The 13,822-nt window shown below is 38.9% G+C and overlaps 1 protein-coding gene across 2 annotated transcripts in view; it reads right to left on the bottom strand.

The window, feature by feature from the left end:
- The window catches only part of robo3 (roundabout, axon guidance receptor, homolog 3 (Drosophila)), a 79,061-nt gene extending 65,577 nt beyond the window's left edge, over window positions 1–13,484 (bottom strand). For both annotated transcript variants that reach the window (XM_060895814.1, XM_060895815.1), the window contains exons 1-2: window positions 12,969–13,484; window positions 1,704–2,030 (exon numbers count right to left, since the gene is read on the bottom strand). In XM_060895814.1, coding sequence (XP_060751797.1) covers window positions 1,704–2,030; window positions 12,969–13,029 — 388 coding nt within the window. In that variant the 5' untranslated portion in view covers window positions 13,030–13,484. The remainder of the gene's footprint in view (window positions 1–1,703; window positions 2,031–12,968) is intronic.
- Window positions 13,485–13,822: the final 338 nt, after the last annotated feature.

Raw genomic sequence — 13,822 nt, 5'->3', positions numbered from 1 at the left:
GGGAAGCGTTATGCGGTGATGCGCTTTCACTGAACTCTGAAAACATGGATTCAGATTTTCTGTAATATCATTAGGCAAGTCTCAGATTTATTGTTGTGTTGCATAAAAAAGGGTGAAGAGTTCACTTATAAATAAGGGGCTAGTTTGTGTATTCACTACTATTTGTGTATTCATCTTATACAGCCCTAGAAGATGAGTAAGCAGCTATTCAGTATTTTTCTGTAATCACTTATATCACACAAGCCATGAAGGTCATATAAATCTGCTAAGAGAAAAATAGATTTCTTGGATTGAAGGTAAAGTGATTCAATCTGCCAAGAACATAGAGCAAAAAAAGGACATGAGAAGACTGTAATTTTCTGAATTCTTAACTATGCAGAAACACTATTTTAGTTTGGCAGACCACCCGTTCTCTCTCTCTCTCTCTCTCTCTCTCTCTCTCTCTCTCTCTCTCTCTCTCTCTCTCTCTCCCTCCCTCCCTTTCTTTCTCTCTCTCTCTCTCTCTCTCTCTCTCTCTCTCTGGAGTGAGAGTAAACGATGCATATTACCCCTCATCTACCACGCTCAGCAGATGGTAAAGCATTTAAACAGTCTGTCTTGAGGGCAACCAACACGGGTTCAGGGCTACATCATGTCTCTGTAGACAGTAAGTAAACACAGACTGAGTTGTCCAAACAGAAGACTGTCAGTCACTTTAAGCAAAGCAAAGTCCAACTCAACACTGTTTTTTGGGAATTTCAGGCATAACTCATTGCTCTTTTATTTTATTTTTTTAATAAAGGGGAAAAAACCCACAATTTTCAAAACACGTGATCTGGATACTTGATAATCGAATGACGGTAATCAAATCGTGCCGTCTATATTTGATTATACCAGGCTGGATATTAGAAGTCCTTCTGTTATAGGCTGGGGATGTTCCATGAGAGCTATGATGTGGCTTGAGCAAACATCTGTTACCTGGAAGCAGCCAGCTTCACAAATCACTCATTCTTTTCTATTGTATTTCACATATTCTGTTGTCTAGCTATCTGTTCTGAATCTACAAATCACGTCCTCATAAGCTTGTGTGATACTGTGAGACTATTTTCAGCAGAAATAATTTGGTGTCATCTGCAATAAATATTTATTTGTTACATATGATATTTAAATACCATATATAACTGTCTAATGTCAGCTAAACCTGCCATATCCTCACAGACTTCAGTACACATTGATGAACTCCCATTCCCTTTCTCCCTTTAACAAGACAAGACAGGCTGCAAATCCAGATGAAACAAGCTAGATAAGGGAAGAGGGCAAGGCATCCAGACAGAGTTAGTTAATATCTGAGTGGTCGAAACACCTACAGAAATGATGCACTTTTAGTTGTTTATGTTGTAACTTGTGAAGCTCCGATGCAAAATGTGTGACGGTGGCAGGTCTTAGAATATAATATAATATAATATAATATAATATAATATAATATAATATAATATAATATAATATAATCTGAGTAAATGTCAGTGGATATCGTGGCAATGTAATGTCATGCAGAGATGATTAAATCATTATATCGTACCAGTCTAATCTTCTAAGACCAGCACTTACTCTCCCACTAGGATCCGATAATAATAACAGGAAATAACTTGAATAATAGGAAACAATGCACACAAAGCTAAAAGAAACATGGAGGAAAATAGAAACAATCAAACATTACAACTTACTTGCAACTTCTAAAGATGCGTTGCGACTGACGGCCTCTCCCAAGTAGTTCCTGGCTACACACACATAGACGCCTTCATCCGGCTTGCTCCGGCGTCCGTGCACGATCCTGAGGAAGAAGAGCGAACCTGTAGGGAGCAGCATGCGGTGCGAGCGAGGGTCCTCGCGGTCTGTCTCCACCCTCTCTCCATCTTTATACCACTCCACCATGGGTGTCGGCCGGCCCTCAGCTTTACAGTTCAGTGTTGCCGGCTCTCCTTTCGATACAATCAGGTCTGATGGATGCTCCACGATTCGCGGCGGTGCATCTTCTAACCTCGGCCGAGATCCTGTGATAAGACGGGATTCAGAGATAAGTGCCGGTGCTTAGAACAACCAGATTTAACCTGCTGTATCAAAAATAATCAGATTTGATTCATTACAAGTGGGAGGGTTAAATAATTACTGGAGGGTGCTGTCAGGAATACACAGGCCTAATTAAAATTAATAGAACATATAAAAAAAAAAACTGGCCAAAGTCAGCTCATGAGTCTACATTTGGGAAACCGTCTCTCTGCAGGCCATTTATGCAAGCTGTGATAGACATGAATAAAAAAAGAAAAAAAGAAAATACTATTTCTGGCAGGACTTGGAGGAGTAAAATGAAGACACATTATATATGCATGGCTGCGATGTATAGCGTTTAAATTGGGTGGCACAAAATGACATGCTCCACATTCAACAGTTACAGGAGAAAAACGGTGTCGTGGGAGGAAAGTGGGATAGGATCACAGAAATAATTCTGTCTTGTGCTTTGAAAAATGCAGAGGAAAGGGGGGACTGTTTTTGATCATTTCTTCAGATTTCTATTTGAAATTGTATTTTTTTTTCTTTTGAAAATATAAAGGTGCTGGTTCCAATTTTAGATTTATACTGAAAACTAAACCAGGTGAATTTTTAACTAACGGCAAAGATGTTGCAATAAAACCAGAAGCTTTTGCACTTAGTAACTGTCAAACTAATTGCTATATTCTTTCTGATGATTATAATTATACCAGGGTTAATAATATGGTTTAGGCTTTGTATGGACAGCAGCCCATATTTCTGTGAAAAGCCAGAGAGCGATGAGAGGCTGTCTGACCAGCTCCTGACATACACAGGTGTAAGATATTTCTGATAAGGCTGTTTCAGTTCCACTGGGCAAATACCTTTCCCTTCCACTAAATCCTCCAGGGCCCGATAGGATTATGAACAAAGAACAAATGCTTTTTAGTAGATCGAGAAGATAAGGCAGAATTTGTTGGATTTCCACTCATACCAATTACCTGGAGTTGAAAGAAAGCCTTTTTTGGACCTCTTTTGTTTACCACTCGGGGCACTTGAAGACAAATTCAACCCACTTCACAATATATTTCAAACTTCCATTACTTCCCAGTAAAGTTTAGAGTAAAATGGCCCTTAAGCTAGTAACAAATGTAAGCCAAAAAAATACCATTTCCTGTCTGTTTTTTTTAAATGAAACGGTGACCTTAGAGAGTGACTACATTAGAGAGCAGAAGCCCAATCACCAGGCTGTGTACAGACAGCTCACCACTGAATCCCCAAGCCTCTTACCCTTTCTGCCTCTGAAAACAAAAAAGCCTTCTGGCCTGCTGGGTGAAGTGAGAGAAGACCACCAGGGCTTGGCTAATAGCTTTTAGCAGACACATATAGAGCATCGAACAGACTGTGGTTGGCAGGGGGTGGAGGAGAGGCTCAGCAGGCATAGAGTCAGAGAGCAGCTTTATAAATATTACAGGCCAAACGCGTGGACCTGCCACAGAGGAGATGTAACATAAGGGACTTTAAAGGGAAAGTACTTGTGTGTGTAAAATGAGCTAAACAGGATTGATGCAGAACAGCAGAGGCTAGCTGATTCTGAGCTGTGGCAAATTTCCAAGTTATACAAACCAGATCCCCTATTTTAACAAAACTACTTGTATATGCAGTAGTATATTTGACCCATGATAGTGCAGATGTCACATAGTTGGAATTACAAGAAAAATGACCACCACATTTTCAGACAATAGTGTTTTGAGGATATGGAGATGCTTACAACCCATGGTCTGAGTTACAGACACTTAGGGAAGCAGGGAGTGCTTTACTGAAGTGCTTTTATACCATAGGGAATCTTTAAGCTATGCACACAGAAAAATGGTTATAAACACATCCTCACAAGGCTTGAGAAATAAGTCTAAAAGCAAGCTTTCATGCTCCTTGATACCATGTACAGAGAGAGGTCTTAAGCTACATTAGATCTTATAGCAGGGACTGTCAATTCAGTAGCCTAGTTTTTATTTAAAGCTGCCTAATGGATTAGTTTGTTAAATAACCACAAAAGAAAAAAATCTACTTCTTGCTGATCTTCAGAAAATAAAGGTCTTTCTTCAGTATGTAGCCAAGTTAAAGCACTTCACAGTGCTGAGACACACTTTGATGCTGTAACTATAGTGCAGGATACTTGTCTCAAATTGATATCGTTTCAGCCATCTGAGCAAAATAAACTGCAGCGTAAAGATGTCATAAAACTCCTGCTTACTACAAACAGCCTTAAACAGGTTGAACATGTTGAGGGAAAACAAAGGCACTATTCGGATGCAAATATTAAATGCATACCACCTTGTGCTTTTTGTTGCTAGCACTTGTGAGTTTTTCACAAGACCACAAATTAAAAATTGAGCTTGAAGAAGATAAAGAACTTGCCCACTTCTATTAATTTGTGTTAATACACTTGTCATTATTTTTAACTAATGTTAAAAATAATGACATCACTTTTCTGCCAAGTCAGTTCTGTGAAACCTAAATGTTAGACTGAGCAGCATATTGGTATGGTTACTCGGCTACTAAGAAATTCATGATGTGTCCTTCCCTGTATACAAAATTCATAGGATGTCCAGTTCAGCAAGATTTTTGGATTTCATTCAAATTGAGTTCTACAACACAGCTAAATCCTGGCACTTGGTTTCATTAGTTAACAGTTAACCTTAATTTTTCCTTTGGGATGAATTTGCAATCATGAAGCCATCATATTGGTGGGATACATTTTGGTCAGTACGAGTGATTGAGCATGCAGGAGTATTGCTGAGCTCAAGTGCCAATGCTCCTGAACTTACACAGCACTTACGCTTTAGTGAATGTTTGACCTTGTTGTCTCGATGCAAGGACAAGATGTGAATGCCAACTCTGAGAGTGAAGCCTGGGTCCTGCCAACTCCTCTGATCTCTCCGAATGGGCTTTTAGCAATAAGCAGATTTATCTCTGCTAACAGGGTTGGATGGGAGCTTTGCTGGAATGAGATCTTCACAGAACAAGACCCCCACAAATCACCATGACTTACACTCTGGCAAGAAGTGTCCAAAAACAACAAGAACAACAAAAGACAGAAGAACACTTGAGGCTTGACACTTGGGTCTTGCCTTTTTTATGCCTTTAAACAATAGTAAATTTGTTCAAAATAAAAAAATAAGGAATTAACAACAATGCATGGAGAAACCTAATGATACGCAAATCTGCCAAATATTCTGTGTGGAGATGCCATTCCCATGGTAACCATTCAAGAATAGTTCAGAGGTCAATCCAATAATTGTTCTCTCTTTTGAGGCATGTGTGAAGGCCTTGAGGTAAACACGCATACAGAAGAGACTAAAGACTAATGAGCTTAGAGAGAATTAAGATATACAGTATCAGAGAATCTAGGTCTAATTAGTATTTCTGATATCAATTGATAAAACTTCACGCAAATCTAGCGTTGAAGAGCTTAAACTCCAAAAAAGATGCATCTTAACTGCACCTTTAAAATTAATTCTACAAGCACTGATCCATGACAGGAATGGAAGCGTGATCACAGCAGGAGCACCAACTAAAAAAAAAAAAAAAAGATCCTACTATATGTGGATCTGACAAGCCAAGCTTTTTACAGGAACAGAGAAACATAACACCAAGGCATCAGAAAAGTCCTAACTTTCTTTTTTTTTTTTAGCTTCATCTGCAATTCTTTTCAGTAAGCGGCCAACCCCCTGAACCTAACTTTGTTGTTTTACAGTTTGCCTCCTTCTGTTTTGCTCCTGGTTTCTGGGAATTGATTTGCAAATGTTCATTCATTGACTGCCGTTCAATTAGGAGGTGGGGGGTGTCTCCTTGAACACCCTTTATTCGACAAACTTTTCTTTGCACTCAGACACAACAAAGGGACACTTGCATTAGAATACAAACCCAAGGCCATAAAGCTATGCCCCTTCACTAAGAGAGAAGGGGGGGTGGGGGGGGGGGTGGACCAGTCACTGGCTCAAAGGAAATTACATAGCAGAGGCTGTGCTTACCTCAGGGACAAACAGTTTTTCCGCTTAAGCCAAGAGAACTGGGGATGGATTAAACAAACTGGCAGTCAGGAAGTCCTGTGACAATATTTTTTAAAGAAAACAATTTGAGTAGCTTTGGGAGTTCTCAAGTAGCTTATGTGTCGTATATCTAAGAAAGTTGGTAGGTATATGTGTGGCAAGGTTTAGGTTCTCTCATTCTGATAGAAAGAGACAGCAAGCTGTCATGTTTCCTTTCAAAAATAGGAATTCTGCACTACGATGGGTTCAGGGTCTGTCTGTTACATGAGCTTTGATGTAGTTCAAAGCTAAGCAATAACCCTTGTAGGTTAAACTTTTTCACAAGTGTAATTTTGACAGTTTTCGAGATGCGCAAAGGGAACGAAAGCTGCCTTTGGAAATTATTTAAATATTGTGGTTAATGAATAATTACTCAAAGTGTGCCTTGGGATTACGGTCAAAAATTTGGTAACATTATTGATGAGTGTCTATTCATTTTAAGAAAAATGTCAGAGAATAGTTCATGCCTGAATATGAGAATCTAAATATTGAATGCATCTCTTAGATGGGTTTCTAATCGCATCAATGTTTCAACAGAATTTCATCATTATGCTGCTCAAAGCATTGGCAACTCAGCAATATATATATAAAAAAATCCACAAGCTTGAGCCAGTGGGTATTAGTAGTGCTCAGTAGAAGTTATTGATTTTTTTTTTCTGTGGAGCTTTAATAGAAGATAGTGAAGGAAGGTAGTGTAACCTTGCATTCTCACTCTCTGTGGGATAGCTCAGGGAAAAAAAAACCTGTGCCCAGTGCTGCAGCTCAGACATGGTCCAGACTGCCTCTGGCCTTTTCTTCTTTTTTTTTGCTTATAACGCAGGGATGCTGAAAGCAATCATGTCTGAAATACTGAAGTTTTGCCCCTTAACCTATTGGTTTTCCGCAATCACAAAGTGGTTGTTTTGTGAAAAGTGTCCAGAGTTTTGCTCTGATTTTCTACTCTTCTCTGCAAGGTCATCACACGGCAATACTGTCTTTTTTACCATATTTAATTCTAGCTCTCAGACCCAATGAAAAATACATCTGGAAAATATGTGGATGGTATCACATATCTCAGGAGGGGGGCTTGACTTTTCCTGTAGAGATGCAGGAAGGGAAGAAGTGGGGTATGAATACTAAATTGTGCATGAGTAAAGACAGTGGAGACTCGAAGCAGCTGCTTGAACAAGGGCCTCCAGAAACAGATCTCTCCAGTGATTGGAGAACGAGAGATATACCAGAGTAGTCAGCATACCACAGCTGGCACAGATAGCATCAGTTTCCTGGTCCTCCCAGTGGTGGCCTGCAAACCTCCTTGTTGCAGTAGATTAGTCTCTACAGAATCCCACCTCTGCACTTCCTGCCTGCTTCAAGAGCCGATACAGATCCACCATGTTTTGTTTGGAGGAGGGGTTCTTACGTCTGTGTGACTAATTCTAGTCCAGAATGTTTCAGGCAGTAGTAAGGATAGCAGTATAAAGGTTTTGGGCAATGGAATGTTTCTAGAAGTTTTTTTCTTTTTCTTTTGCTAAGCACAGCATTTGAAAGGTTCTGTCAGAGCGCTGCACAGCACACTGGGAACTTTCAGTTTTAGGTATTATTCAACAAGTAAAATGGGGGGAAAAACAAGATAAAACAATAAAAACGTATTGATCATTCATCTCAAAACTAAACCACCAATCCCCACCAGCACGATTCCTCGCTGTAAATAACCAAACTTGCTGTTCACAAAAACAAATTGCTATAAATAAGTGAAGCAGAAGTCATAATGTGGAAACGCAAAGCGAGCGTTAGCACTGCACTGACTGACAGATTTTAAAATAGGCATGTAATCAGTAGTCTCTGCATATTCAATTTGCACAGCAGTTCATGTATCATCATTAACATTCTCCTTCGCCTAGCAGGACCCTCCCCTGAATTTGCTCCAGAAGATAACAGATCATAGCCAGGATATATTCTGTTTCCTTGATGGTGAAAGATTACCACAGGAAATGGGTCAAAATGAGTGGCTAGGAAAACCCCTAAACTACCCAAAACATTGGGTACTATGCATAGATTAGATTAGGGTGCACAGGAGAAACATGTTTAAATGTTTCATAGTGGCTTAATTGGAAAGAATATACTTTGCTACAGAAACTCTAAATGTAGAAGTTACACTTGAACCAATTAATTCAAGTGGTGTTTTCACACCTCTGGTATTTGACATATGTGTGATTCCTTTAGATGAATATTATTTATAATCCTTATTAATACAGATTTCTCATCAGGCAGAAAGTTATTACAAATGTTAAACAAGATATAACACCAATATACTACTCTTATATTGAAAGGAGATTTAACACTTAATACTTATTCCGATAAGCTTCCAATAGGATAGTTACATTATAAATGGATTGGCTACGATTTTGGTAAATAATCTGTGTTCTGAGGGCAAGAAAAGTAATATCACTGACATTTTCTGTTAGCTGACCTAATAATGCTTTCCTGTCAGGCAACTTGTTAATGCAAAGGAGACCATCACCATCCCTGTAGAAAACAATTTCTAGAAGAAGAGAGCTGTTAAAATCAGTCTGTGTTGCCTGTTCGCTGAAATAAATCCGTGTGCACCTTGCTAGCACTTGAAAATTTTCAACAGAAATAAAGACCGTCTGAGCCACATTCTGTCTATCCCTCACATTGCTTTCGGCAATCAATACAATCAACTTACAAGCTGCGATTTCCATTGGCAACCCATTAAACAACAATTGTGGCAGTAATAACCTGTGCCAAATAGCCTAAAAGTCATTCGAAACTCATAGAGAAAAGCAAGCGCTTGGATTTTTTTTTTTTCTAAAGCTCTTTCAGCCATTCAAGTTTGATGGCAATGGCAGGGAGCTGCTGACAAATCACAGCCATGTTAGCGGTGCGAATGTGGAGTAAAGAGAGCATGTGTGTGTGTGTGTGTGTGTGTGTGTATTTGCTGTGTGAGTGTGTACGTGTGCACGTCTGTTTGTAAGTGCAGACAGAGACTGTGTCATTAGCTTCAGGGCTCCTGATGAGAGAGCACACATGGCCTTGAGGCCTACTGTTTACAGTGTCCTTCAGAAGACCAACACACTCACTCACACACTCTCTTTCTCTCTCTCTCTCTCTCTCTCTCTCTCTCACACACACATACACACACAAACACTCTATCTCGGTTGAGTTTATTCAGTTCACCAAGCAAACAGTAAGTAAGAAAACAAACTTCACTGAATCTCAGATGATACACTGAGGCCTCAAAGGATACCACACAAACTCATTGTATGCAAACACACCAAACACACTCCTGCTGTTTGAGAAGTGGAGACAGCTCAGTTTAAAAGTGTTGACTCTGATACCAAGAGGTGTTGGAGCCAGACGGGGGAAATCGGCACACATCTGAACTGAGGTCTATAACTGTGTTTCTCAACTCTCAGAATCCAGTTTCCACATGCTTGTAAACTGTGTAGTCTTGTATAGGCTCGTAATCGCCTTTCTTCAAAATGATATCACCCCAAAACTACAACAGGATCAATAACACCAGACTAATTGCCATGTCCCTGACTGCAATCACTTCCAGGAGTTTATCGACAAATTTTAATGCATGTTGACGAATCCTGGTGTGACACAAGTCAGATGTCTGATTGTTTTTATGTATTACCTATTTTAATATTTCAAGATGACTTAACCCTAGATGATGAACAATTTTGGAAATCTGATCATCTGATTGGTGCTAAACAACATGGTTTTTCTGCAAATAATATCACATGTATCATTGTTACTCACAGAGACAACCATTGGCTGTTTATTCATTAATTTGATTCTCTTCCTGTTCTCCAATGAATTCTTAATCTACCTCTCTATCAGAAGATTATATTAATGTATATTAATTTTTGTTGTATTTTATGCTCTTGTTTCTAAAGTAATAGCTCATTCACATGGATTTATATGACAGGACATTTCACATGGCCTGAACTGATTTAAAACATGCCATTTAACACAGAAAGATTTTTCATTGTTGATGTGGTGAAGCTTTCTTTAAGGACACATTCATTACACATTTACATAAGTTGCCTCCAGTGTCATCACTTCAGGATTGCAGAGTGAAAGACCTTCAAGTTTCCCAATAATAAGCTGCAAATTACTTTCTGTCATATTAAATTAAAGAGAAAAAATAATTTTAATAACATATTTGACAAAATAAGGAACTTATTCTGGGAATATTCCATATAATTTAATCTAAAAATAAGCTTATTGATTATTTTCCTTAACCAATATGTGCTTCGAGCTTTTACTATTTTATTATAAAAGTTTGTCCGAGTGCCACAACAAGGTTCCAGTACAAAACCAGATTCCAGAAAACACACACAGACACCAAGTGCTGTCCTTGGTGCCAAATAAGACACAATACCACTGCAGCTTTTAGTTTAAGTTGCACACAGCCTTGAAATGTGAACACCTTAACAAGAAGCGATGTACACTAAGATAAAAAAAAAATAATAAGGATAAAAATAAATAAAAAAACATCTAACTCTACTCTAAGTTTTACCATTGTGTTGATAGGTTGAGGATTTTTCCCTTATAGTCTCTATCCTAGGGGTCACCACAACAACAACTGGAACTAATGTGCAGTGGCCATTAAGCTGTCCTAAACTGCCAGCCAGGGCCACAGGAGCGACAGATTGATGCTGATGCTTTGTGCTGTGGTCCTATTCAACCCTTCATCACCATGAGCAAGATTGTTTTTTCAGTGCAGACGTCTTATTACTAACGGATCAACGCTTACGTCTTCTTACTAAGCATTTTGCTTTCTGTAGGAAACAATCTATTAAATAATATAGAGACTTTTTTCATACAAGGTGCTCTTACACTCCTTATTTATGGTTCCGGTGCAGAATCAATAAGATCTAGATGCATGGATATTTTTAATTTTTAATTTTTTTTAATTCTTAATTTTTAACTCATTTTTCGAATTTGTGGTGTTGACATGGAAGAATGCTTTCTCAGTGGACTTGTTGAAGAGAGTAGGATTGTCTGGAGTATCTATTGTGTCCTACTGAGGATCAGATAGCCAGGACGAGTGTTTAGAGGCTGCAAACAGAGACATCAGAGCACACTCGGCTGGAGATGCTTTTTTTTTTCTAACAAGACTGCATTGTAGATACACAGACAAGAGATCGACAATGTCTGCATAGGGCTGTAATCAGGACAACCCTTTGGGCCAGTCCTCTGACAAACACACACTCTTCCCTGGGTATCAAGACATCAGTAAATATTAACAAGCATAGTGGTTAAATCCCTAAAAAAAGCTTGTTTAGCTTACAGAAAAGACACCGCTCATTTGCAGCACTTCAATTCAAACAGCGTAGTGTTCGCTGAAAGCAACGACAAAATACAGTGAAGTATGTGCAGCTATTTTCTCACGTATGCTGTTAAGGTCCGTTCTGCCCCTTAATCCATGGCTCACTACCATTTAGTTTGAGGACAATCAAGAGAGAAATAACAGCTGTTTCGGGGCTATTTCAAAACCCTTCAAAAGAAACTGCAGCAACTCCTCTAGTTACACACGCTCACACACACATACACCAAACTGTCCTAGAAGTGCAGATGACTACGACAAAGTCAAGCCCTTTAGGTGTAACTCTAGCCTCTTTTTTCTCTCTGCTACTTTATCAGGTGAGAGAGGGTGAGTAGATAGCCAGCAGCCACTCCATGCATACCAACGGTACATTCAAACAGCTTTCACAGCCTGTCGGCGGACCGAAGGGTTTCACTGCCTAACTCAGCCAACCAGTTTCTTAGCCAAATGATTCAAACAGGCACAGAAGTTCAGCCTGTACTGATTCAAAGTGTGTGTGTGTGTCTGTGTAAACCAAGCATAAGTAAAGTCAACATACAGTAAATTGTCACAACAGAGACCACAGAACTACAGAATTTATGTCACAGCAGTGGTGTATTGGTTTGAAATATCATTTCCCTGCTGGTCTCTGTGTAGCCTCCTGATTCACTGCACAACTGTGCTGGCTGGTAGATCATGAACAGATCTCACAGAGAGCATTTACTACCTTATAAAAACTGCTATTGCCAAGCAGCTAAGCCAGTCAAACTCTAAAATAATAAAAGTGACGAGCCAGCATTATTCTGGAGCAAATGAAAATAGCTATGTAATTGTTTATTGTTTAGTATTTTTTTAATCATCCAGAATATTATGGGCTGATAGGGGCTTTAAAAAAAGCCTAGAACAATATGGTATTTTCCTGTCTGTGATTAAGCAACCTAGAATCATCTGTTCAGATATATAGCTCTTAAATATTCATATAAACTTACACCATCATAAAGTGTAATAAAAGTTGTTAAAGGCTTTAAAAACACAAAAACAGTTTAGTATTTTGTATTATGTTTCACTAAGGGGAGAAAAAAAAAAGAAACATAATGTAAAGAAACATTATTACAAATAATAATAATAATAATAATAATAATAATAATAATAATAATAATAATAATAATAAAACAAAGCAAGAAAGAAAAAAGTTGAAAAGGCTTATGAAAGCATTTTGTTTTGTGGCAGAATAACGAGTTTTGTGCTTAACCAAGACGCAGTAGGCTGATTATTAACTACATCCTAAATACAAACAAAATATCCTATAAATCACTTCTAACATTCAAGCACTTTAAATTCTCTGTCAGATCAGACAGAGCACACAGACAGCATCAGCATCCCCACACGTGTGGCTCTAAATTATAGGAACAGAACTTGTTTTTTTGTGTGTGTGTGTGTCATTTTGTCCATTATGAATGAAGCAGAAACTTTTTGTACGTGTTTGCTCATAAAGTCGTACGACGTTGTCTTTGCACTTGTACAATAAACACTTCGGTTTTCAAATAGGAACTTACCATGTACACAGATGAGCGTGCATATAACCCATAAAGCATGTAAAGTCCAGGGGAACTCCATCACCCCCTGCAGTAACACTGCGACTGCGAGGTTTAAGGGGATATAAACGGACCGCTCAGCATCCACACGATCCCAAAGCAGGGTATTAAAGCGTTCTGATCACTTCCAAACAGTCACACTTAACAACATAAGCCACTCCATCCAATGCACATATAATACTTTTTTTGTTTGTTTGTATGTTTACAGTTCAAACCGCAGCAGCATCAGTCTGACTCTCCAGGACATCCTTTATCTGTCCAATTAACTCCACTCAAGCTCAGATCTCTAGTCCTCTATGTTTCTGCGCCGCGATGACTTCTATAAACACAACACACTGGTTCTTAAAGTTGTTTCCAAACAAAATCAAACGACTCTTTGGTTAGTTTTAAATGCACGTGGACAGTTTGCATCCCTCGCGCTCCGTCCTCGCTTAGACTCTCTCAGTGTGAATGAACGAGCGCTGCTCCACACAGCGCGCGCCTACGGCTACAGCCTCGCGCCCCCTTCAGTGCTCGTGTCGCTGGAGAGCTTCTTAAAGAGACAGGCACACCATTAAACCCTACACGCTAGATTCATGGATCTCACTAATTCCGTTCATGATTATAATTCGTCTTATTGTTTTGTTTTTTTTCCGATCTAACTATTAATCAATGATTTAATTCGGTTTATTCGACAACCAACTTAACACAATAAAAATTCGTGGTACGTTTTGCCGGTTTGCTTCAGGGGAAAGAAGGTAATGTCGCCAGGAGTCGCCAGAAAACGTCATCGACTCATTTGCATTTATTTCATTGAACGTCATGATCATTTGCAT

Source organism: Tachysurus vachellii, chromosome 20 (assembly GCF_030014155.1).
Source record: "Tachysurus vachellii isolate PV-2020 chromosome 20, HZAU_Pvac_v1, whole genome shotgun sequence".
NCBI lineage: Eukaryota > Metazoa > Chordata > Actinopteri > Siluriformes > Bagridae > Tachysurus > Tachysurus vachellii.
The sequence above is the reverse complement of the archived record's forward strand: the minus strand, read 5'-3'. Positions and strand labels throughout refer to the sequence as shown.